The 27,684-nt window shown below is 43.9% G+C and overlaps 1 protein-coding gene across 4 annotated transcripts in view; it reads left to right on the forward strand.

The window, feature by feature from the left end:
- The window catches only part of cpne2 (copine 2), a 170,105-nt gene that overhangs the window by 99,537 nt on the left and 42,884 nt on the right, over nucleotides 1-27,684 (forward strand). For all 4 annotated transcript variants that reach the window (XM_033036188.1, XM_033036191.1, XM_033036190.1 and 1 more), the window contains exon 11: nucleotides 1,684-1,817. In XM_033036188.1, coding sequence (XP_032892079.1) covers nucleotides 1,684-1,817 — 134 coding nt within the window. The remainder of the gene's footprint in view (nucleotides 1-1,683; nucleotides 1,818-27,684) is intronic.

The raw sequence follows: 27,684 nt of genomic DNA on the forward strand, positions 1-27,684 counted from the left end.
ATTAGTATAAATACTGAATCATCTGAATGTAATTTGTCTGAATAATTTGTCTTGTGTCTAGAGATCCATTTGATGATCTTCTGAGGTTTGCGTATTTCTTGATTTTAGAACTGGATTGCAAGTTGTGGTATGCACAACATTGTTGTATTAATATTTATCATATTCTGAAGGGATGTATTCAGCATGTTGATTCAGGAGCAAAAAAGTTTTAGAGATACAGCACGGAAACAGGCCCTTCGGGCCACTGGGTCCCCGCCGACTAGCGATCCCCGCACATTAACACTATCCTACACCCACTAGGGACAAATTTTTTTTTACATCGTTTTTTTTTACATCGGCTTTTTAAAGATAGACACAAAGGGCTGGAGTAACTCAGCGGGTCTGGCAGCTTCTTTGTTGAAAAAGGATGGGTGAAGTTTCGGGTCGGAACCCTTCTTAGATAGATAGATTAGATAGATTCACTTTAATTGTCATTCAGGTATACACATAGACACAGTGCACACTGAATGAAATTTCGTTGCATTGACTCTTCAAAGTAGCAGCAGAACATAACATTTATATCAAGCGATCAGTAAAAGTGCTTAGTGTGTCCATAAAAAGTGCTTCATGTGCGTAGTTCTGTAAAATAGATATGTAGGAAAGTTTTAAAAAGTGGCAATGTATAAGAAAGTTCTAGCATCGGTTTGATTGTGAGTTCAATAGTCTTATGGCCTGGGGGATGAAGCTGTTGCAGAACCTGGTTGTCCCGCTCTTCATGCTGCGGTACCTCCTCCCAGAGTTCAGCAGTGTAAACAGTCCATATTGTGGGTGTGTGGGGGCTCTGGTAATGCCCTTAGCTCTTGTCAGGCAGCGTTTGTAACCAATGTCCATGATGGAAGGAAGAGAAGTCCCAATGATTTTTTCCGCAGTCCTCACCACTCTCTGAAGGCACTTCCAGTCCGCAGCTGTACAGCCGCCGCACCACATAGAGATGCAGCTGGTCATGACTGATTCAATGGTGCTTCTGTAGAATGTGGTGAGGATGGGAGGGTGGAGGTGTGATCTTCTCATCCTGCGGAGGAAGTACAAACGCTGCTGTGCCCGTTTTACCAGAGATGTGACGTTTGTAGACCAAGTTAAGGTATCCGTTATATGCACTCCCAGGAACTTGATGCTTTTCACCTGCTCCACTGCTAAGTTGTTGATGCACAGCGGAGTGTGACTGGGCTGATTTTTCCTTCTGAAATCGACGACAATCTCCTTGGTTTTGTCCACATTTAGGAGAAGGTTGTTCCTGCTGCACCAGCTCACCAGCTGCTCCACCTCCTCTCTGTATGCCTGGTCGTCGTTGTTGCGGATGAGGCCCACTACTGTTGTGTCATGTCTGAAGAAGCGTCCCGATGCGAAATGACATCTATCCTTTTTCTCCAGAGATGCTGCCTGACCCGCTGAGTTACTCCAGCACTTTGTGTCTATCTTTGGTATAAACCAGCACTTGTAGTTCCTTGTTTCTAGCTTATTTTTTCAAATTGTGCTTATATTGAATGATTGGAAGGCACTCTGGGACTATGGCAGCAATACCAGCTCCCAACATACTTGTAATTCATGCAGGTAATCTCTGTGGATCAATTGGTTTGAATTATGGAAATGAAACTTGTTTTGGGGTAATTGCAAAGCTCACATGGTGATGTGTTTTCTCTTCAGGTTGGAATTGACTTCACAGCTTCCAATGGAAACCCTCGTGATGCCAGCTCCCTGCATTACATCAACTCCATGGAATCAAATGAATACCTTGCTGCCATTTGGGCTGTGGGACAGATCATCCAGGATTACGACTCGTGAGTTCACCATGTGCTTGCTCTTCGGGGCAGAAGTGGGTTGGAAAGGTGTTGGAAGAGCAGTCCGTTTATCACGTACATCCAATGCAAGAATTGAAAAATCAATTTGGGAGAGCTTTCTTCTTCTAGAATAATAGCTCTAATCGAGGCAGAGTACTGGAGCAATTCCTATTCACTCCATTAGAGCCAAGCTTAACACTTCAGTAAAGCAGCATAATTCAGGCATAAAATGCTCTTCAATTATGTGGTCTACAATACTTAGTACATGGAATCCAGTCAATCCACTTATAGCTTCACCTAATGACTAATGTTCAACTCCAATCACTTTGGCAGAAATAATGTACTTGGAAATGATTTTTTTGTTTTTTTTGTTTTGTTTTTTTTGCTTTGTTGAGTTGTTCAATGAATAATTCCAGCTCGTGTAAATTGCTGTTCTGAGTTTATAGATTTAAGCCACTGGGAAAATGAATTTCTTCCAGCCAATAGCCTTATTGACGGTGACAGTGAGTTACTGTTTTTCTTCCTGCGTCAGCTACACTGAACATTAATGGTAGGCGGGCAGGTTTACTCCCAGAGTTTAGTCGCAAGCTCAACATTTACTAGATATGAATGGCGGTGATTTCTAAAATATAATGATATTGAGAAGTCCTTTTTTGCTTTTAGGATGATTGTTTATTTACTGGGCGGGGGGTTTAATCTAAGAAGAATATAATAACAGGAGTGGACCATTTAGAACCTTGTCTTTGTCTTGATTTATCTCAGTTTCAGTTTTCAGTTTTAGTTTATTGTCATGTGTACCGAGGTAGAGTGAAAAGCTTTTGATGCATGCTAACCAGTCAGCGGAAAGACAGGACACGATTACAATCAAGTCATTCACAGTGTACAGTACAGATTTAAACGTGTAGAGCAATTGAGATGTGTGATTGCAGATCCACTCCTGTGACTAATGCACAGAGTCACCTGCGTTTGCCGCCATCTTGGAAGTATGTCCCTCACCATCTTGGAAGTCTCTTATTTGTTCCTGGGATATGGATGTCAATGGTAGTGTCTTCATTTATTGACTGCCTTTAAATCCCCCAGAAATAAGGACGTATGTAGGAGACCACCATATTGGTGAGTCTGGAGTCAAATATGGTTCAGTCCAGATTAATACAGAAAATGTCCTTCCCTTAAAGATGCGAATGACTCAGATGGATCTGTACATAATTTAGTATCATGGCCTTCATTACTAAATCAAACCTTTTTTTTCATTAATTCTGAAATTAATTACTCACTGGAACTTGTGCCCCTAGAGCGAGTGAAATGATATAACCGAGGATGTAACTAGTAGAGTGGATAAGGGAGAACCAGTGGATGTGTTATATCTGGACTTTCAGAAAGCTTTCGACAAGGTCCCACATAAGAGATTAGTATACAAACTTAAAGCACACGGTATTGGGGGTTCAGTATTGATGTGGATAGAGAACTGGCTGGCAGACAGGAAGCAAAGAGTAGGAGTAAACGGGTCCTTTTCACAATGGCAGGCAGTGACTAGTGGGGTACCGCCAGGCTCAGTGCTGGGACCCCAGCTATTTACGATATATATTAATGATTTGGACGAGGGAATTGAATGCAACATCTCCAAGTTTGCGGATGACACGAAGCTGGGGGGCAGTGTTAGCTGTGAGGAGGATGCTAGGAGGCTGCAAGGTGACTTGGATAGGCTGGGTGAGTGGGCAAATGCATGGCAGATGCAGTATAATGTGGATAAATGTGAGGTTTTGGTGGCAAAAACAGGAAAGTAGATTATTATCTGAATGGTGGCCGATTAGGTGGCCGATTAGGAAAGGGGGAGATGCAACGAGACCTGGGTGTCATGGTACACCAGTCATTAAAAGTAGGCATGCAGGTGCAGCAGGCAGTGAAGAAGGCGAATGGTATGTTAGCATTCATAGCAAAAGGATTTGAGTATAGGAGCAGGGAGGTTCTACTGCAGTTGTACAGGGTCTTGGTGAGACCACACCTGGAGTATTGCGTACAGTTTTGGTCTCCTAATCTGAGGAAAGACATTCTTGCCATAGAGGGAGTACAGAGAAGGTTCACCAGACTGATTCCTGGGATGTCAGGACTTTCATATGAAGAAAGACGGGATAGACTCGGTTTGTACTCGCTAGAAATTAGAAGATTGAGGGGGGATCTTATAGAAACTTACAAAATTCTTAAGGGGTTGGACAGGCTAGATGCAGGAAGATTGTTTCCGATGTTGGGGAAGTCCAGAACAAGGGGTCACAGTTTAAGGATAAGGGGGAAATCTTTTAGGACCGAGATGAGAAAAACATTTTTCACACAGAGAGTGGTGAATCTCTGGAATTCTCTGCCACAGAAGGTAGTTGAGGCCAGTTCGTTGGCTATATTTAAGAGGGAGTTAGATGTGGCCCTTGTGGCTAAAGGGATCAGGGGGTATGGAGAGAAAGCAGGTACAGGATACTGAGTTGGATGATCAGCCATGATCATATTGAATGACGGTGCAGGCTCGAAGGGCCGAATGGCCTACTCCTGCACCTATTTTCTATGTTTCTATGATATCAGTTGCAAAGGCAGGAACTTGGTCTCTCAGTCAGAAGAAGAGTCTCGACCCGAAACATTACCTATCCACATTCTCCAGGGATGTTGCCTGATCTGCTAAGTTATTTTAGCACTTTGTGTCCTTTGGTTATTAATCATCATCTGCAGTTCCTTGTTTCTAGGCAGGAACCTAATCATTACCCTACCATGACTTTTCAATTAGCATTATTGATCTGTTTTAAAAAAACTATCAATTGAGCAACTTTTCCAGTGTTAGCCTCATGCAAAATAAACTGCATGTTCCTAAGTGGCAAAGAATGCAAGTTTGTGATGGTTCTTGCTTAGTTTATCCATTGACCATAAGAGTTTCCCTCTGAATGGAAATTTGATCTGGCCCTAATAGTAAATTGCTTCAAGTACCTCTAATGTAATAAAATGTCTCAAGGCAATTCATAAGTGCTTAACGTCTAGATAAGTAGATGTTAGAACAGAGGACTACAGTGGCTTAGAAAGACAGCTCGCCACCACATTACTGAAAGGGTTTGGAAAGTGTTGTTTTATTTATGTTGATGATCAGGTCCACGAGATGTGTAGAACATCATGATGGGCAATAACCTCTTGTGGCTCCTCAGACTATATTCACTATGTAGTTGAATTAAGATAAATTTAATTGATGGTGGCAGAACAGCAGGAAGCTCCAAACCAGTAACAGATGTCAAATTTCTCTCCGCCAAATAATGAACATAATAATAATAAGGTGGGCTGTAGAGGTTTGCAGGATGCTCACTCTGCAAAGTCCTCAACCAATTGGGCATTATGGGGCTGGCAAAGAAGAGGGCCATTCAATCCGCAAGCAAAGCCGCAGAGAAAGCCACTTGGTGGCTTTGGATTAAGAGGCTGATCTGTGGGCGTTTGCGGCTGGGACGCAAGTCGGGGCTTGATCAACCCCGGCTGGGTCGCCTGGGCGAGGGTGTCTGATGTTGTGAGACCCGATCACCCCAGGTTACATCACTGAGGGTGCATCCCAGCGCATCTAGAATATGTATCTTTCACACATTAGTAATTGAATTTCTGGTGCAATAGTACAGGCAAGAGATCACACTAGCAATTGGTTGGATTTTGGGGCATTACCATCATAACATTTAAATTTTTATATTCACCTGCATATAAAAGCACTCCTTATGATCATAAACTTAAGCAACATGAGAGAAAAATAGGGAATGAAGGTTGAACAGACTGGGACTGAAGCACAGAAGAATGAGGGTGATCATGTAAACATGTATAACATCATGAGAGGGATAGATCGGGTGGACACACAGTCACTTGCCTTGAGTGGGGACATCAAGAACCAGAGGGCATAGGTTTAGGGTGAAGGGGAAAGATTTTATAGGAATCTGAGAGGTAACTTTTTCACAGAGAGGGTGATGGGTGTATGGAACGAGCTGCCGGAGGAGGTAGTTGAGGCAGGGACAATCGCTATCTTTAAGAAACAATTAGACAGGTACATGGATAGGACTGGCCAAATGCAGGCAAGTGTAGATGTAGGGTTGACAACTGTCCCGTATTAGCTGCGACATCCTGTAATTTGGGCTAAATTGGTTTGTCCCGTACGGGACCGCCCTTGTCCCGTATTTGACTGCAACTACTCGGGTCAAGGGGACTGTCGGGTCGGAGTGCCTCGCCTCACCTGTCCCGACGTAGTGCAGCCCATGGAGTGCAGCAGCAGCAGCAGCGCCTCACCGTGGCCTTGTCGGTCGGCAGCTCGGGCCAGCTGTCCGACCATCGGATCTTCGCTTACCACCGACACCACCACCCCTCCTTCTCATGGCCGATCATCGGTTCATGAGTTGGATGGGGCGCCGGACTTTACGCTCTATTTCGCGCGCCCGGGGCAAAACTCCTCAGCTGGCCCACTGGCTGGGCTTTGTGTGCAGTGCAGCAGCCTGGCCAGCTCATCATTCGCCCAGCCACGGCCGTGTCGGTCAACGAATTGCCGTCGGGAATTTGTCCCGTATTTCGACCTTTTGTCCATTATTTGGGAGTGAGAAAGTTGGCGACCCTATGTAGATGGGACATGTTGGTCAGTGTAGGCAGGTTGGGCCGAAGGAGCTGTTTCCACACTGTATGATTCTATGATCAAGACATTACACCACAACATGCTTATAATTATCCAGGCCATTTCCCACAAATGATCACCATTGGATCTCCGAGTCCTAATCTGAATTAAAGTATGATATTTTCACCCAGAGATTAATTGCTGGGATTAGAAGAAAAATACAGGCCTCCAAGCAGATTTCTTGTAGAACTAATCGTGAACGATCAGCTGCGGAATAAGTCCTTCAGCTCTACATGATGTTATTTACCATGTCTTATTTTGGTGCTAAATTGCTCTTGGGACCAGCGGGCTGATTGCTGTAGTTTTCTGAAATCCTATGAAAATAATCTTTAGCAGACAACAGATTGACTTGAAAAGTGTATTGAGTATAATTGGAAGCTTTTCCAGTTGCTGGATAGTTTTCTTTGCAGATTGGTAATCAATGGAAGTCTTTGTCCTTTTTAATGTGTAGCATCTGGTTTTTTTTTGTAATTGACCACCTGACTAGCAGAAGTAGCGAAGACGTATAGCTCCAAAGCCTTCATTTATATTAATAGCCGGTATTCAATGGTGCTGAGTTCAATGAGTTTTTAATAATAAATAATTTTTCAGGATGTGGATGGCTCTGAAAGTAAACAATCATTGCCCTTCCTGTGTAAATTGAGTCTAGGTGTTATATGTGGAGGGCAACTTGAAGATGATTATGATCACACAGTATTGGTGGTCATCAAGTGGGTGGAACGGAGACATTCTGATGAAGTAACCTTGGTGAATTACAACTGCGCATTCAGTGGATAATATACTTCATAGTTATTTTCTTTAGTCAGAGGGTGGTGAATCTGCAGAATTCTTTGTGTGTGCAGAAGGTAACTTACTTATCTAGATGTTAAACTCCAGCGTGTAGAGGCCCAGTGCGGTCAAACACTCATCATACGTTAACCCACTCATTCCTGGAATCTTTCTTGTAAACCTCCTCTGGACCCTCTCCAGAGCCAGTACATCCTTCCTCAAATATGGTGCCCAAAATTGCTCACAATACTTATTGTTTTGTATTCTAGCCCTCTTGAAATAAATGCTAGCGTTGTGTTTACCACTGATTTCTAGATACCACGGAAGTATAGATACCATTAACCTGCTGATCAGTGCTTATTTTGGGGCTGTCAAGGGTACTTAGCTCCAGACCTCATTATAACCATTTCTCAAACATGAGCAAAGTCTTGCATTCCAAACCTGAGGCGAGAGTAATATTGTTTTGGCAGCGTATGTTGAAGTATAATATCAGGAATCATAAGGTTAAGTCGAAGTTGATGGAATACTCTCCAATTATGTCTGCCCCAGTCCTTTGTTAGTGAAGTCCTCGAACTGTCGGTTATAATATCAGAAGTAGAGGTATTAATAGTAAGATTAAACGAGAACTTACCAGTTCGAAGTTTGATCGTTATTTTATGAGGAGTACGTTGAGGGAATACGTGAAGAACCCTGCCAGGACGCATGCGTGTCATTCTTCAAAGCAGCGGTGTGAAATCGCAGATAACTGTAATGACTTAAACATAGTAAGATTAGAGAAGAAATACCAGTTGAGTATATGATCATGGGTGGGAGCGGAGGGCACGTATTCCCTCAACGTACTCCTCATAAAATAACGATCAAACTTCGAACTGGTAAGTTCTCGTTTAATCTTACTATTTTACTTCGGAGTCACGTGAGTGACTACGTGAAGATTTCAAAGCTCTGTGATTTCATGCCGTGGAAACGAGTCCATGCATCACATCTGCCTTAATGACTGTAGGAGGGATTGTGTCAACATATTTTAGACATGAATCCGACATTGAAATCTATGAATTGATTAACACAAATTATAGCCCCTATTTATGGGGTAATTAAATTACAGAACTTAAATTGTTTCTGCAAATGTTCCAGGTTTAATGACTGGTTTATGATCAAATAGTTGGAATGTTTTTCCCCTGACCATCCTGCTGCCTTGAGGATTTGGTCCATTGGCACATCCAACTGCATTGCTGCCGATGTAGCTGCTGCCCTGGTGGAATTAGATTAAAAAATATTAGTATCCATCCCAGCCTGTATTAGAACCTGTTTCAGCCATCTTGAGATGGTCTGGACCGTCACTCTTTTGTGTGGTTGCTTATGGCTGACTAAAAGTGCCTTCTCATTGCCTCTGATGATTTTCGTGTTCTCCATGTATAATGACAAATGTCTTACTATGCAGAGACGATCATCTGTTGGGTAAGACCTAAATTCTATATTGAGGCCTGCTGATCCCTGTCTGTTCTGCTTTACTAATTCATAAATATGAAACGTAATATTTTCAGATGAAGAAGTCATGTGTCCAGTCTTAATTTATGTAATGACTGTACCCTTTGTGCCGTGACCAATGCCATTAGCATGACTGTTTTTAATGTCAGTCTATGTAGGGACAGAGCTGTTGCTGGAGACCAATTCCTGAGCATCTTCAGGACAATACTCACATCCCTTATTTGGGAGTACCTGGTTCTTGGGGGATTGGTATTAAAAATTCCCCTCATAAGTTTTGTCACCAGTGGGTGAGTCCCAGCAGAGTGACGCTCTGTTCCTTGCCATAGATAAGTTGATAGGGCACTTCTGGCGCAGTTCATGGCACTATAACTGAGCCCCTCATCATAATGGAGGCCTGCCAAGTATTCCAGAACAGACGGGATGTTCATATCTCTGTAGGTGATGCTGTTTTTGTGACAATTCATCTCCCACTTCCTGATATAGACCAGATACTGTGTTTTGGTGGACTGTCTGTGGCCCGCCGAAATCATGTTCACTGTTCGGTCCGTCAGTCCCAGCTGTAGTAGTGGTATTTTTAAACTCTACAAATTAATAAATTCAAATAGTTATGGCATGGGTGGCTATCCCTTGTTACGGGATGAACCAATAAGTCTGGTCTATTCGGGATGGTGATACATGGTTCTAATACCATGTTCAGTATCACTGGGAACCATGGTTGAGTAGGCCAATCGGGTACTACCAAAATACCAGACGCAGAGTCTTGCTGTATTTTCCTTAATACCCGACTGATGAGGCAGAAAGGAGGGAATGCATAAATAAACAATTTCCCCCCCCCCCCCCCCCCCCCCAATGCAGCGAAAATGCATCTGTCGCCGCTGCCCCAGGGTCTGGTTCCCACGAAACATAGTTTGATAACTGGTGATTAAGCCTGGATGCGAATAGATCGATATCTGGTGTTCCATATAACCATATAGCCATATAACAATTACAGTACGGAAACAGGCCATCTCGACCCTTCTAGTCCGTACCGAACACGTATTCTCCCCTAGTCCCATATACCTGCGCTCAGACCATAACCCTCCATTCCTTTCCCGTCCATATAACTATCCAATTTATTTTTAAATGATAAAAACGAACCTGCCTCCACCACCTTCCCTGGAAGCTCATTCCACACAGCCACCACTCTCTGAGTAAAGAAGTTCCCCCTCATGTTACCCCTAAACTTCTGTCCCTTAATTCTCAAGTCATGTCCCCTTGTTTGAATCTTCCCTACTCTCAGTGGGAAAAGCTTATCCACGTCAACTCTGTCTATCCCTCTCATCATTTTAAAAACCTCTATCAAGTCCCCCCTTAACCTTCTGCGCTCCAAAGAATAAAGCCCTAACTTGTTCAACCTTTCTCTGTAACTTAGTTGCTGAAACCCAGGCAACATTCTAGTAAATCTCCTCTGTACTCTCTCTATTTTGTTGACATCCTTCCTATAATTAGGCGACCAAAATTGTACCCCATACTCCAGAATTGGCCTCACCAATGCCTTGTTCAATTTTAACATTACATCCCAACTTCTATACTCAATGCTCTGATTTATAAAGGCCAGCACACCAAAAGCTTTACCACCCTATCTACATGAGATTCCACTTTCAGGGAACTGTGCACAGTTATTCCCAGATCCCTCTGTTCACCTGTATTCTTCAATTCCCTACCATTTACCGTGTACGTCCTATTTTGATTTGTCCTGCCAAGATGTAGCACCTCACACTTATCAGCATTAAACTCCATCTGCCATCTTTCAGTCCACTCTTCCAACTGGCATAAATCTCTCTGTAGACTTTGAAAATCTACTTCATTATCCACAAACCCACCTATCTTAGTATCATCTGCATACTTACTAATCCAATTTACCACACCATCATCCAGATCATTGATGTACATGACAAACAACAGTGGACCCAACACAGATCCCTGTGGCACCCCACTAGTCACTGGCCTCCAACCTGACAAACAACCATCCACCATTACTCTCTGGCATCTCCCATTCAGCCACTGTTGAATCCATCTTGCTACTCCACCATTAATACCCAACCATTGAACCTTCTTAACCAACCTTCCATGAGGAACCTTGTCAAAGGCCTTACTGAAGTCCATATATACAACATCCACTGCTTTACCCTCATCAATTTCCCGAGTAACCTCTTCAAAAAATTCAAGAAGATTAGTCAAACATGACCTTCCAGGCACAAATCAATGTTGACTGTTCCTAATCAGACCCTGTTTATCCAGATGCTTATATATATTATCTCTAAGTATCCTTTCCATTAATTTGCCCACCACTGACGTCAAACTAACAGGTCTATAATTGCTAGGTTTACTCTTAGACCCCTTTTTAAACAATGGAACAACATGCGCAGTACGCCAATCCTCCGGCACTATTCCCGTTTCTAATGACATTTGAAATATTTCTGTCATAGCCCCTGCTATTTCTACACTAACTTCCCTCAATGTCCTAGGGAATATCCTGTCCGGACCTGGAGACTTATCCACTTTTATATTTCTCAAAAGTGTCAGTACTTCCTCTTCTTTGAATCTCATAGTTTCCATAGCTACTCTACTTGTTTCCCTTACCTCACATAATTCAATATCCTTCTCCTTGGTGAATACCGAAGAAAAGAAATTGTTCAATATCTCCCCCATCTCTTTTGGCTCTGCAGATAGCTGTCCACTCTGACTCTCTAATGGACCAATTTTACCCTCGTTATCCTTTTGCTATTAATATAGCTGTAGAAACCCTTTGAGTTTACTTTCACCTTACTTGCCAAAGCAACCTCATATCTTCTTTTAGCTTTTCTAATTTCTTTCTTAAGATTCTTTTTACATTCTTTATACTCCTCACGCACTTCATTTACTCCATGCTGCCTATAATTATTGTAGATCTCCCTCTTTTTCCGAACCAAGTGTCCAATTTCCCTTGAAAACCATGGCTCTTTCCGATTTTTACTATTTCCTTTCAACCGAACAGGGACATAAAGATTCTGAACTCTTAAAATTTCACCTTTAAATGTACTCCATTTCTCTTCCACATCTTTCCCATAAAACAAAATGTCCCAATTTACTCCTTTTAAATCCTTTCGCATCTCCTCAAAGTTAGCCTTTCTCCAATCAAAAATCACAACCCTAGGTCCGGTTCTGACCCTCTCCATAATTATATTGAAACTAATGGTATCGTGCTGTAATATCAGCAAATACTTTTTATTCAACATCCATTCGGTGTTTTCATTAAATTTGCGTGACCTGGTGTCTGCCACTAAATTCAGTCTGAAGAAGGGTTTCGGCCCGAAACGTCGCCTATTTCCTTCGCTCCATAGATGCTGCTGCACCCGCTGAGTTTCCCCAGCAATTTTGTGTACCTTCGATATTCCAGCATCTGCAGTTCCCTTTTGAACACTAAATTTAGTTTACCTGGTAGGTAAGTAGCTGATATCCAAATATCTCTCTGGATACACCACTGCCAAATTGTATTAGCCAGATTGTCACATGATGTCGATTTGTTTCCACCCATGTGGTTGATATATGCTACCACGGTGGTATTGTCAATCTGTAGTCTAACATGCTGGTGATATGACCCAGTACAATATGACTTTAGGCCATAGAATGCACCCAACGTTTCCAGGTAGTTTATGCCCAGTGTTAGTAATAATGATGCCTCCTGAGCAGTCCATCTACCTCCACAGCTGGAGATGGAATTGGTGGCACCCCAACCAAGTGCACTGGCATCAGTTTGTAGCACCATAGAAGGGTTGCTGATAATGATTGGATTGAAACAAAGCCAAATGTTATCTATCCACCATTTTAGTTCCATTATAGCTTTGATTGGTAGCTTCATTGGTCTGTCAAAATGACCAGCATTGATTTTGAGTGCTTGTATTTTTGCTCTCTGTAAATGTTGGTAATGTAAAGGTCCAAATTGTGTGGCTGGAAAAGCAGCCACCATTTTGCCAATTACTTTTGCTACCAATCTGATGGACGGTTACTGATGTCAATGAGGTTATTGCAAGCCTCTATTAAGTCTATAGCCTTTCCCTTTGGCAAAGTCACCGACATGTGAACTGAGTCAATGGTGAACCCCAAATAGTCCATAGTAGTGGAAGGCTTTAATTTAGATTTAACTGGATGGATAATAAACCCAAGTTTTTCAAATAACTGTTTTGTGGCTGTTACAGTTTGTTTGGCCAATTCCAAAGTTTTGCCCACAATAAGTATGTCATCTAGATATGCCATGACCATGTGTTTTTGTTTCCGTAGAAATGCTAGGGCTGGTTTCAAAATTTTAGTGAACAGCCTGGGGGCTGATGTTAACCCATTTGGCAGCGCTCTATACTGCCAGTGCTGTCCCATCCAGTTGAATTTTAAGTAACATCTGTGGTCACCTCGTATAGGCACTGAATAGTAAGCATTTTTTAATCGATGCTAGCCATGAAGTAACCTTTGGAAATCAATTGTTTAGCAGTAACAAAGGTTTCCATTTTAAAATGAATATATTGAACAAATGTATTCAATTTGGTCAGATCTATGATGATGCGACAACCACCATCTTTTTTGTTTTTGGTAAAGATATTGGACACGAATTCTAGCGGTTCGTGTTGGGATTTTTCAATTACCCCTTTTGCGTAAAGCCGCTCCAGTTCAGCATGCGCTTCTGATTTTTCTTTACCGGAAAGTACGAACATTCGGTTCGGTATATGTTGAACTGGAGGGCTGTACTTGTGTATAATTCTATTGTATATCCCTGGATACAGCTTAAAATATAAGTATCGGTAGTTAACATACTCCATGCATCCAGAAAGGAGAGTAATCTCCCCCCAACCTCCATGCTCCCTGCAATTTGTAGGGAACCAGACCCACCTACCTCCATAGTTACCAGTGGCAGGTTTACTTATTTTTGTAAATCCTTCGTTGATGTTGAGGCGTCGGTGTCTGGGTTTGTGGTTTGGTTGATGTTGGGGGTTCGCGTATCTTCCAAGAAGGCCGGTCTGGGCCATGGCCTAAGAAAGACTCATGTTTGGTGTACCGGACCTTCGAGCTTTCACCAGTCGGTCTTGTTCTACTGGTGGGTGCGTAAGGGTGCTGTCTATGGCCGTGTGTTGCAAAGCAGTGCCAGTGCATCCTGTTGGTCCTGCGACATGTCCTTCTCATCCACTGTGCGGGTGAAAGCTGTTATCCCCGCTGTTTAGGAGTTTCCATATACAATTATTTACTACAGGAACATTCAGGGATATACAGTTACCATGGTGTCCTCCAGGTTTTGGCCAGTCTGGTCTGGCTGTATGAAGTTGGACACCATGTCCAGTAGATTTTCACGTTCCTGCACACCCTGCACACTTGATTTCTGTTCTGCAAACCCCTCTTCAGGATCAGCCCAGAACTGACCCCCAGTACTCCCCTCTGACGAGGGAGAAGCACTGTGCAGCCCTACAAGAAGTGCTGCTGTGGGTTTTACATAGAGCCCACAGTGACTCGACTCCATCTCCCGGAGCCTGTCACGTTGGAGCAAATGCTCCACACACCGCTCCATCCGGCTCCAGCGCTCACGGTCGCTGGCCGCCCGCGGCTGCTCAAAGTCGGACTCATCTGAGTCCACGACTTTGATGGTTTTTTGTTTTGCCTTACCGCCCGGCCGCGGAGTGGATCTGGCCGGTGCGGAGGCGACATCGGGCACAGCTGATCCCATTATAGGTGATTCAAGTGCCGCTGGCCGCTGCTGGCCCACCAGCTTTGTCGCAGCCCTCGTTGGTTTCTTCGACTTTTCCATGCTCCCTACCTGTAATCAGCATGGGAAAACACAAAAAGACCGCAGAGTACTCTTACCTGCAGGTCCTGGTTTAAATTGTCGCTACGGAGGAACGTCGTTCCACCCCGCCTCCTGCCGTTTTCGACTTGTCAAAGTCGACGGCCCCATTCTGAATAGTCTCCCGCCCGGCCGTGGTGTTCTGGCCGGCGCGGGACCAAAAGTCGGCACAGCTGATCCCACTTACGGGGCTTGTGCCTTCAGCTGCTGCTGGCTCCCGCAACTTCGCGGTCCTCCCCAGCCAGCTTCACTCGCAGCACTTGTGGACACTATTTTGTCCAGCTTCCCCCCCCTGTGTAAAAACAGCGCGGGGACAAAAACTACCGCAGAGTAAATCACTTACCTGCAGGTCGCGGTTTCAAACTTACCGCTGCGGGGGAACGCTCCACCCCGCCTGTCGTTTCGCAAGCGTGAAAGCGATATGACACGCATGCGTCCTGGTGGGGTTCTTCACGTAGTCACTCACGTGACTCCGAAGTAAAATTGATTGCTCACTCCATCCATATGTCTGCAGGTAATACAGCAAACCCTCACAATATCGGACCTCTACATAGCCAGTTATAGCAGACTGAGGTTCCTGTTGCACCCCCTCCCCACTTGGGCCAGATACCGAATGAGTGGAGCCATGTGGTGCTTTCCATCACGGGTGCGGAGCGAGTGAGCAGCATGAAAGTGGCGTGCGTACCGGGCCCGTCCCTGGTGCACTGCGTGTGGGACCAGGGTCTCCGCAGCTCCCTGGCCTGTGAATTTCGACGTGCTTAACTACCCTACCCCCAACGGCACGTTTCGTCCCTCCCGGCCTTGGATTAAACTAACCCACTCGCTCTGATGATCGGCAATAACGGACACCATCCTCCTCCTCCAGGCCCCCCGCCCATGGCTCGTTATTGCGAGAGTTTACTGAAGATAGGGCACGCTTGTCACAAACACGGCAAGGTTCAGATTTGAACAGATACGGGACTAGCCTTGGTCATGCCATGCAAGAATGAGACAATGACCATCAGAAACAAGAGAGAGTCCAGCCAACTATGCTTGTTATACAGTGGCATTGCTATTACCAAGTGCCCCATCATCAATGCCTTGCTGTGCTTCATTATCCAGGAACTCGGCGAACTAGCCACCTAAACCTTTGGCTGCAAGAGCAGTAAGGGGCTGGGTATCTAGTCGTGATCTCCTGATGTGGAGAAAGCACTCCACTTTCAAGAGTTTGATGGAATACACTACATTTGCCCAGGAGAGTGCAGCTGCAACAGCACTGAAGAATCTTGACATTATCCAGGTCAAAAGTAGTCTGCTTGATCAGTGCCCCTTCCCCCCTCCAAGCATTCACTTCCTGCACCACAGGTGTGCAAGGGCTGCAGTGTGTACCATCTGCAAGATGCACGGCAGTTACTCAACTAGACCCTGTCAGCACATGTTGTAAACTGTGACCTTTAGCACAGAGAATCCAGAAGGAACCAAAGACACCCCTAGTTTGCAAGTTCTCCGCCAAGTAACACATCATCATGATTTGGAAATATACCTTGCTTCTCTGTTACAGGGTCAAATTTCTATACCCCTCTAATTCACAGTGCCCTAGATGAATCACCACCGCTAGGATTACAGCAGTTAACAGTGACTCACCGTGTGGTCTTGAGCGATCAGGATGGTTGCAAATTGCTGGACTTGCCTCAGTGCTCACACCCGTGGTTGAATGAACGCAACTATTCCACTCTGACATAAGCAAGATGTTCATTGCAGAGGCACACTCTGAGCAACCTGCAGGCAGGTGAACATTGGCAATGCCAACCCTTGGTCCATGATAAGCATGATCAAGGGTTGTGTCCTTTGAAAATATACTTCAAATAAAAGGGTACAAAGTTTATCAGATTCATTTCAACCAGGGCCGTCTTAACGCATGGGGGCTGGGCAGTTGCCCGGGGCCCCACGAGCATAGAGCTAATCTATGTATTGTAGAATGTTATTGGAGAACATGAAAACGGAGAAGAACATCGCAAGTGCATGACTGCATATTTGATTCGGCATAAAGAAACTGGACGTGTACAGGCCCCAGTGCACTGCTTTGCCCGGGGGCCTATAATACTCTTAAGACGGCCCTGACCCCAGCTGGATTTTAATGTATCTGCTGCCAGTTAGGCTTTGTGAAGCTCATCACAATGCTGTGCTCGGTGACAGCACGCAGCGGCTGTAGTTTAAGTGGTTTTGACACGTAATTCTGCAACATTAACCTACAAGTTGAGCTTCCTCTGCCACAAACAGTCGTGGCCTAACTTCCGTGAACGTTATGTTTTGCACAATTATATTGCAAGGTTCCAGAAAACATTTAAAAAGCCCTGGGTTAGATCTCCTGGGTCATCTCTTGCTGAACAAACTGATCTCTGGCAGAGTTCAGGCAATGAAAGGTGGGAAGGAAATGGGGGATAACAATAGGGTCGGCACGTCTGACTTCAAGATCATTGTAAAGCTGTAACTGATTGTTGACAGGTAACGTCCTCTTCACTGGTGGGTAGAGCCAAAAATCATTTTGAAACATAACACTTCTTCTTCTTGCGTATGGCGTGCACAGCCTAAAGTTGTCGGACAACTTGTTCTATTTGATCTTATTTGATTGTGCACGCCGGGTTGATTGCATTTCTCGAAACAGGTTGGTTGCATTCTCCCACCCCAAACATAACACTCTAGACTAGACTCTTGGGCTGTTTGTATTCAGCTAGCCTGGCACACTCCTGAGGAATGGTTTGTGTGACCGTACTCTATAAGGAAGTTCTGAGGCAGGTTGTTGGAGAAAATTGGCCAGCAAATGCAAAACTAGCTGAGGATTAGCCATAGATTGCAATTCCTTCCTTCCATCCTGTCCCTCTCCCACCCAACGCACCTGGCCCTCTGTTTTTCATCTCCTCTTTTCTAGAAGGCAAGGATTTGTATAAAACATTTAGATTTTGGACTTTAGAGATACAGCGTGGAAACACGTTGGCCTGCCGAGTCCGCACCGACCAGCGATCACTATCTTACACACTGGGGGACAATGTACAATTTACAAAAGCCAATTAGTTTACAAACATTGGAGTGTGGGAGAAAACCGGAGCACCCGCAGAAAGCCCACACAGTCACAGGGAGAATTTACAAACTCTGTACAGACAGCACCAATAGTCAGTATCGAACCCGGGTCTCTGCCGCTGTAAAGGGCCTGTCCCACTTTCACAACCTAATTCACAACCTTTTTTACTCGTGGACATTTTTCATCATGTTGAAAAAACACCCCGACCTACTTGATGCCATGAGTACCTACGACTAGCATCACGACCTACCTACGACCTCCTACGACCTTGTGACGACCATGCTGCGAGTATGAGTCAAGGGCAAACTCGCCAGAAGTCGTGAATTAGGTCGTGAAAGTGGGACAGGCCCTTAAGGCAGCAGCCCTGCCACAATGCCACCCTTTGTAATGATGCTTTAGTATCCTATCCATTTTTGTTGTTGCCCAGTCCTACTCATGAAAAATCATTTGATCGTTTCCTCAAGGAATGTTTCACAGGTCAGGCAGGTTCTATTCCTAATCTACGTTGGCTCGTATATTTTGTTATAAGAGACACAGGATAGTGATCAACATAAGTAAACCTAGATGATTTTTCTAAAGCAAATGTTTTCATTCAAGTGCCTCTGCTGTGATTATTTATGCCACAAGTTATCACATGAGATCACACACCACTTATTAATTAATCTGTGCTCTTTTTCTCAACAGGAGAGTGATGGTCTCACAAGAAATCAAAAGTAGGGCTGTTTTGTTTTAATCAGGCAGCTTTGTAGATCACTTTTAATGAAATGTAAAGAGTTGAGAAATGTTGGCCACAATATATAGAATCTGAGCTGAGGAAGGACATTCTTGCCATAGAGGGAGTACAGAGAAGATTCACCAGACTGATTCCTGGGATGTCAGGACTTTCATATGAAGAAAGACTGGATAGACTCGGCATGTACTCGCTAGAATTTAGAAGATTGAGGGGGAATCTTCTAGAAACGTACAAAATTCTTAAGGGGTTGGACAGGCTAGATGCAGGAAGATTGTTCCTGATGTTGGGGAAGTCCAGAATAAGGGGTCACAGTTTAAGGATAAATCTTTTAGGACTGAGATGAGATAAACATTTTTTACACAGAGAGTGGTGAATCTCTGGAATTCTCTGCCACAGAATATAGTTGAGGCCAGTTCATTGGCTATTTTTAAGAGGGAGTTAGATGTGGCCCTTGTGGCTAAAGGGATCAGGGGGTATGGAGAGAAAGCAGGTACAGGATACTGATTTGGATGATCAGCCATGATCATATTGAATGGCGGTGCAGGCTCGAAGGGCCGAATGGCCTACTCCTGCACCTATTTTCTATGTTTCTATGAGAGATGGGAGACGCTTTGGACTTGGCTTTAGAGGGGTATAAATACAACACGGAAACAGGCCCTTTGGCCCATTGAATCTGTGCCGACCAGCGATCACCCCGTACACTAGCACTATCCTTCCTTCGAGGGACAATTTACAATCTTATGTTTTTGGAGTGTGAAAGGTACAGCCAGCACCCATAGTCGGGATCGAACCTAGGTCTCCGGCGCTGTAATGACAGCAACTTTCCCGCTGCGCCACTGTGCCACCCTGACTGCTAATTTTGCCGCTGCAGTCAGTCAGATTGAGAGGTGGGCTGGCTAGGGGGATAAGCATTCTGTGACACCAGGTAGAAACACAGAATCATTTGATTACAGGATACAGCCAAGGACATGAAAGGATGTGGGGAGGTTAGGATAAGGGTGGAGAGATCAGGTGGTCGGCTGCTGAGGAACGTTTAAGGAGCATCCACAGAAACTAGATAATGATAATACACTTTATTGTCATTGTAAAGGCATACAACGAGATTTCAGGCGCACTGCCCGAGCGGAGCTCCAACGTATCCGATAAATAACGAATAACGAATAACAAAAAGAATGAATATCTCAGAGGGCATGTGCAGACCATGGGGGCAATACAAGGAGGCTGTATACCGACAGAGTAATGGGTTAGAGCGGGCATTGGCTCGTAAGGGTATATGTTCTGAGCATGGGGGATGGCGGAGATGTTAGGGGAGTTCATCCTCGCTCCCCACAGCCCGAAAGCAGTGAGGGTAAATATTTCCCTCCTCCCTGGAGTAGTTCTCAACCCCCAAATGTACAGAGCAAACTTGTCCCTCACTGTGGATGCCTCAACAGCTACTAAGAGTGTCTGCGCTATGACTCGTGCATTATCTTTAAACATACCTATCAAATCCCTCTGATATCAATTGTCTCATTATTTACTTATGGATGTAAAGGCTTCAGGCACTGTTTTATGTTTGTCTGTCTATAACATAATAAGATGATTGATTGCTGGCACAGTTTCCGTGGAGGAAATGGGATTCTAGATTTTGGTTTTGATTTATGATAATCATCAGTTTCCGTGCTATCAGTTTCATTCATTCATGGATGCGTGAAATCACAAGTGCTCGCAGCAGGGAGCGGGATTCAGAGCAGCAGAGGGATTAGGGCGGGGTCAGGTAGAGAAGTGGTTAAAGTTCCTGAATAGCTTCTGGCTGATGTTGTACAGAAGACAGTTGGGTTTAGGAATGGGTGGGCCAGGGGAATAAGGACATCGGCAACAGTCATAGCTTTTATCTATCTTTTGTAGCGGGCTTCCTTATGGTCTCCACACAAACCGAGTTCCTATTCATCCACAGGGTTTGCCCAGTTAAAGTCATAGTCATTCAATGTGGTAACAGGCCCTTCAGCCCAAAGCCCACATCGACCAACATGCCCATCTATACTACTCCCACCTGCCCACGCTCAGCCCATAACCCTAAACCTATCCAATCCATGTACCTGTCCAAAGGTTATGATAGCACCTGCCTCAACTACCTCCTCCAGCAGCTTGTTCCATACACCCACCTCCCCTTGTGCAAAAAAATGAGTTGCTCACCCCTGACTGCCGTCTACTCAAAGTTGGTGCTCAGACCTTCCCTCCTTCCTCCCTCCCTCCCTCCCTTCCTCCCTTCCTCTCCATTCCTCCCTCTCCTTCCCTCCCCTCCTTCCCATATGCATAATGCAACTTCCTTTAAATGTATACTAGATATTGTCCCACTAATCGGGGTAGTTACAATTCTTGTCACTCTGGTAATGAAGTTGCTTCTAAATTTCATGTAGACTATTTCATCACTCAGACCTTTAGGTGTGACATAGTCCCATAAGTGGAAATGTTTCTGCCTGCTGTGGGAGAAAAGTAAAGTGAATAGTGAGGGCACAATGTAAATTCACTTAAACACTAAGATTTGAATAGTTGGGGCTGTGTTTAAAATTAGGAATTGATTGCTGCATACATTTAAAATTACAGTAAAATGAGGCAAAGGTATTCAGAGCAGACTATTTCCAATGACTGAGAGATTTAAGATGAGATGGGCACACACGGGAAGTTTATGAAAGAGATTTAGCATAAAGATTCGAAAAAAAACTCTTACTTAAAACTCTTATAAAGACGCTGAGACAGATACTACTACTGTTAGTAATTGAATCTGAGGCTGGATTTACAGAGAAGAATAGTCTGGATATAGGAAGATGAGTACGCAGTGACGACATGATTATGTGGAAATCACATTTGTGCTGGTGAGGCTGATTGGCAAATTGCCATTGTGTCACTACTAGGCAGTTGTTTATGTAATAATATCAGTAGTCAGTGGATATAAGTTACAGTAGAATAACACTGGCAGACGCAAATGGTTTAAAAAACTATCTGCCAAAAAATATATTCTCATGAATTTCCTGGAGGCTTCTTCTGTAATAACCTCAGTGGAACTTGGCCAGAAATCCCATTTCCTCATGAAGGAGGCTCAGGCCACATTACTCAGCGAGACCAAGAGCAATCCTCAACCACATATACAGTGCCCTCCATAATGTTTGGGACAAAGACCCATCATTTATTTATTTGCCTCTGTATTCCCCAATTTGAGATTTGTAATAGAAAAAAAAGTCACATCTGGTTAAAGTGTACATTGTCAGATTTTATTAAAGGGTATTTTTATACATTTTGATTTAGAAATTACAGCTGTGTTTATACATAGTCCCCCCTTTTAAGGGCACCATAATGTTTGGGACACGTGGCTTCACAGGTTTTTGTAAATGCTCAGGTGTGTTTAAATGCCACCTTACTGCAGGTATAAGAGAGCTCTCAGCACCTAGTCTTTCCTCCAGTCTTTCCATCATCTTTGGCAACTTTTATTGCTGTTTATCAACATGAGGACCAAAGTTATGCCAATGAAAGTCAAAGAAGCCATTGTGAGACTGAGAAACAAGAATAAAACTGTTAGAGACATCAGCCAAACCTTAGGCTTACCAAAATCAACTGTTTGGAATATCATTAAGGAGAAAGAGACCTCTGGTGAGCTTACTAATCGCAAAGGGACTGGCAGGACAAGGAAGACCTCCACAGCTGATGACAGAAGAATTCTCTCTATAATAAGGAAGAATCCCCAAACACCTGTCCGACAGATCAGAAACACCCTTCAGGAATCGGGTGTGGATTTGTCAATGACGACTGTCCGCAGAAGACTTCATGAACAGAAATACAGAGGCTACACTGCAAGATGCAAACCACTGGTTAGCCGCAAAAATAACATGGACCGGTTACAGTTTGCCAAGAAATACTTAAAAGAGCAACCACGGTTCTGGAAAAAGGTCGTGTGGACAGATGAGATGAAGATTAACTTATATCAGAGTATATGGGAAGAGCAAAGTATAGAGGAGAGAAGGAACTGCCCAAGATCCAAAGCATACCACCTCATCTGTGAAACACGGTGGTGGGTGTGTTGTGGCCTGGGCATGTGTGGCTGCTGAAGGTACTGGCTCACTTATCTTCATTAATGATACAACTGCTGATGGTAGTAGCATAATTAATTCTGACACATCCTATCTGTTCAAGTTCAAACAAATGCCTCAAAACTCATTGGCCGGCAGTTCATTCTACAGCAAGACAATTAGAAGAATATTCCTTTAATAATCCTTTTCAGGAAATTATTTGCCACGACAGCTTCAAGACAAACATAACACCACGCTTTCATACATAACAAGTTAAAATACGTTAAAATACAAGTTAAAATACAATTAATTTAAAAAAGTGCAGTTATTTATGCTCATTAAAAAGTCTTATAGCAGCTGGTAAACAGGACTTCCTGTATCTCTCCGTTTTGCACATTGGTGCAATCAGCCTCTGGCTGAAGATGCTGCTCTTGATCACCTTCAGGGCATGGAGTGGGTGAGTGGGGTTTGTCATTATGGAACCTAGTTTATTTAGAGTTCTGGCCTCTGCCACCTGCTGGACCGTTCGTTGCTCAGCCCCGACCACTGAGCCGGCCTTCCTGATTAGTTTGTCCAATCTGTTTTTATCCGCTATACGGGCGCCATCTCCCCAACAGGCCACAGCAAAGAACAGAGCACTGGCCACCACTGAATGGTAGACACTGCACAGTAGGGGTTGGCAGATATTAAAAGACCTCAGCCTCCTTAAAAAATACAGTCGGCTTTGTCCCCTCCTGTACACCGCCTCCATATGACACTTCCAGTTCAGCTCACTGTCAAGCTGCACCCCAAGGTACCTGTGATTAGCAACCACCTCCACCTCAGTGCCCTTAATGGTGATCGGCGTTGCTTGAGTCCTCCTCCTCCCCCTCCTAAAGTCCACCACTATCTCCTTTGTTTTTTTGGTGTTGAGATGGAGATTATTGTGTGCGCTCCACTCCACAAAGTTACTTATAATGTCTCTGTATTCCTCCTCATTGCCCCCTTTAATGAGGCCGACAACAGCTGTATCATCCGAATACTTCTGCAAAAAGCAGTTGTTGGTGTTCCATTGGAGATCCGCTGTGTAGATGGTAAACAGGAACGGAGCCAGCACAGTTCCTTGTGGAGCCCCTGTGCTGCTCAAGATGGTGCCCGAGAAACTGTTCTGTAGGCGCACGTACTGTGGTCTGAGGGAAAGGTAATCCAAACACCACAGTACCAGTGATGTTCCCAAACGTACTGCTAAAGCAACAAAGGAGTTTTTCAAAGCTAAAAAATGATCAATTCTTGAGTGGCCAAGTCAATCACCTGATCTGAACCCAATTGAGCATGCCTTTTATATGCTGAAGAGAAAACTGAAGGGGACTAGCCCCCAAAACAAGCATAAGCTAAAAATGGCTGCAATACAGGCCTGGCAGAGCATCACCAGAGAAGACACCCAGCAACTGGTGATGTCCATGAATTGCAGACTTCAAGCAGTCATTGCATGCAGAGGATATGCAACAAAATACTAAACATGACTACTTTCATTTACATGATATTGCTGTGTCCCAAACATTATGGTGCCCTGAAATGGGGGGACTATGTATAAACACTGCTGTAATTTCTACATGGTGAAATGTATAACAATTGCCTTTATTAAAATCTAACAATGTGCACTTTAACCACATGTGGGGTTTTTTCTATTACAAATCTCAAATTGTGGAGTACAGAGGCAAATAAATAATGGGCCTGTCCCACTTAGGCGACTTTTTATATGACTGCAGGAGACTATGCAGTCGCCACATGGTTGCCACATGTCCGCATTCTGGGAACTAGTCGTGGCCACATTATGGTCGCTGTTAATTTTTCAACATGTTGATAAATTAGCGGCGACTAGAATGAAGCCGCCATGGAGAGTAGCGAGAATTTTCGTACCGTTGGTGGGTCGCCAGGAGGTCCTAGTGGGTTGCCAGAAGGTCGAAGGTTCTCGTTGGTTGAAGCTGGTGCTGACCGGTGAATTTCATTGGCTCATTGGGGGGAAAAAAGGTAAACAGTCGTTTTCAGAACCAAGGATAACTGACCAGTAATGTTAAATGTCACAGCCGTGTATCTCTGGCTTCTTAAAAGTTGTCTCCACTCCTTCTCCCCTCTCCCCCCCTCTTTTAAAGGACTTACCGTACACTCTTTAGGCGTCTTAATTACAACGCCAACCTTCCTGTTCATGGCGGTGTGTGTCTGTATCACCTTGGCTTTGCACCGCGTGAATTTTTTAGACAGCGCTCCCCCCGCTTGCCCTGTCACCTGCCTGCATAACGGGCTGGTGATTGAAGCGACGTGTTTGTGTGTGTGTGTTCCACTCTGACAGACGCTGGCAGTCCGCTGAAAATTCGCCTAAGTGGGACAGGCCCATAAATGATGGATCTTTGTCACAAACATTATGGAGGGCACTGTCAATTCTGAGGAAACGAAAGCACAATTTTCTTTGGATTTCAGTGTCATTAAAGCCAGTAATGATTTGTTTGCCCCAGAGAAGGTAATTGATTCTTTAGCAATGGCTGCATTTAGATTTTTTAGAATTTAGATTTTAGAGATACAGCATGGAATGGAGCCCACCAACCGCACATCGGCCAGCGATTACCCCGTACACTAGCATTATCCTACACACTAGGAACAATTTACAATAGTCAATTAACCTACAAACCTGTGCACCTTTGAATTATGGGAGGAAACCAGAACACAGGGAAGAAAACCACGCAGTCACAGGGAGAAAGTACAAACTCCATACAGACAGCAACTGTGGTTAGGATCAAACCTGGGTCCCTGGCGCTGTAAGGTAGCAACTCTGTCATTGTGCTGCACTGACTTAATTTTATCTTTGTGTTTTGGACAGGTGCGTACATTTTCCACCAACAATCCATACAGTCACTGCTTCATGGCAGCAAATGCTCATCGGTCTTTGTTAATGATCATAAATAGGGATTATTGAAAAATAACAAAGCAAAATTACAATTTCAGATGACTTTATTTTGCCTTTGAAAAAGATGCTCATCAATATGTCAATAAGGCCATAACAACAATGATCAACGTATCCCCCTATAATAGGGTCACATTTGTGGCACAAGCAAGGAAACTGTGAATTAATAGGAAAGTCAATCTCCCCTCTTCCTAAACTCAATTATTCCAAATTTATAGGTGACAGCTTTTAGACAGTTTCCCGGTGAAGCGTACCCAACTCATATTTGTAGATGAAAATTAAAATCTGCAGAAAATGGAAATTGAAATAAAATCAGAAAACGTGTGGAAAAACTCAGCAGGTCAGACAACATCTTGGGGCGACACTGTAGCGCAGTGGTATAGGTTGCTTCCTTACGGCGCCAGAGACCCGGTTTCGATCCTGACTATACGTGCTGCCTCTATTGAGTTTCTACATCCTCCCAGAGACCACGTGGGTTTACTCCTGGTGCTCCAGTTTCCTCCCACATTTGAAAGACATGTGGGCATTTTGGTTGGTTGGCTTCTGAAAATTGTCCCTAGTGTGCAGGATAAATCTAGTGCACGGGTGACACTGGTCGGCATGGACTCGATGGTACGGCAGGGCCAGTTTCCACACTGTATCTCTGAACGAAAGGGAAATAGTAAATGTTTCAGATCTGAGACTATTTAGAAGATAACTGCAGAGTTTTCTTTCCTCCCAGAATTTACTATTTTATCTCATTATTGCCGATAGTCCATGATAGTGCACACCTTTAACTGAATTTGCCATTTGTGTTCCAGCATCCCAGTCTGTAGTCGCTAATATCAGATGCATACAACTGAATTGCCAACTGGTGGCATTCCTACCTAAAATATTATGCTAGGTGCTAAAAATAAAGGATGCACCTACAAATTATTTATGAATATGATATTCAATGATCTATAACTATCATTATGACTATTGCTCTGGTTACCGTATATTGAGAACCTGGTTAACGAACTTAATAAAAAGTAAATATTACTGCTGGTAGAGTTGAAAACTAAACATTTAATGTGTGAATAATATTTCTTTCACAGTCATTAACACAATGGTTTTACTCAAATGAAAAAATGAAATCTGAAAAAAAGCTGAAACCTTTGACCAATTTTAGATGGATTGTTGCCACATTAAAATAAAATAGTTTAGAAATCCATGACAGTGGGCTTATAAAAATGATAAAAACTGACTCGTCTAATTTCCAACATTTTATATTTTTTTCATTTATCTTTAATGATTGTCATTGGGTGGACACCTCCAGGAATATGTTTAATATTCAGCTCAGCTATATTAATGTCTTTGCCCAGAAGGCAAAATGTAGCTTTATGAAGACCATCAATCTCAAAAATAACTACAGTTCACAGAAGGCAGATAAGTAAAGCAGTAAATATTTTGAGTTATCTAATCAAATGGTTGAGAGCTCAGTGTTGATAATACACAATAGCTTGATCAGGTTTAAAAATATGCCTGAATGTGTAGGCAGGAACTGCAGATGCTGGTTTAAACTGAAGATGGACACAAATAACTGGAGTAACTCAGCGGGACAGGCAGCATCCTACACCACTTTAATTTTTCTTCCCATTCCCACTCAGACCATTCTGTCCTAGGTCTCCTCCATTGTCAGAGTGAGGCTAAACGCAAATTGGAGGAACAGCATCTCATATTTCAACAACCTCAAACTTAGAAACAAGGAACTGCAGATGCTGCTTTTCCAAGGGAAGACACAAAATGCTGGAGTAATTCATCGGGTCAGGCAACATCCTTGGAAAGCATGGATACGTGAGGTTTTGGGTTGGGAACAATCCCACCACAAACGTTTTAAAATCTTTTCTCAATCACAATCACAATCACAAAAATACTTTATTAGCCAAGTATGTTTCGCAACATACGAGGAATTTCATTTGCCAAGTCAGTCATACAAATAAAAAGCAACGGAACACACAAAACACATTTGAACATAAACATCCATCACGGTGACTCCTCCACATTCCTCACCATGATGGAAGGCAAAAAAAAAGTTCAATCTCTTCCCTTTGCTCTCCCACGGTCGGAGGCGTCGAGCCCTCCGTTGACGGGATGATCAGCTCCTGCATTGGGGGGGATGCCAGCTTCCCCGCGCCAGTCGATCGAACCTCACGTCAGGGCTGGTCGAACCTTCCGCGACATTGGAGCTCCCGACATCCACGGCCTCTCCCAAGACTGCGAGCTCCCGATGTAAAGACCGCAGGCCGCGGTTAGAGCGATCCCAGGGAAGGGATCGACTCCGATGTTAAGTCCACGCCCCGTGATGGGGCTCAAGGTCAG

This window comes from Amblyraja radiata, chromosome 17, assembly GCF_010909765.2.
Source record: "Amblyraja radiata isolate CabotCenter1 chromosome 17, sAmbRad1.1.pri, whole genome shotgun sequence".
Taxonomy (NCBI): Eukaryota; Metazoa; Chordata; class Chondrichthyes; order Rajiformes; family Rajidae; genus Amblyraja; species Amblyraja radiata.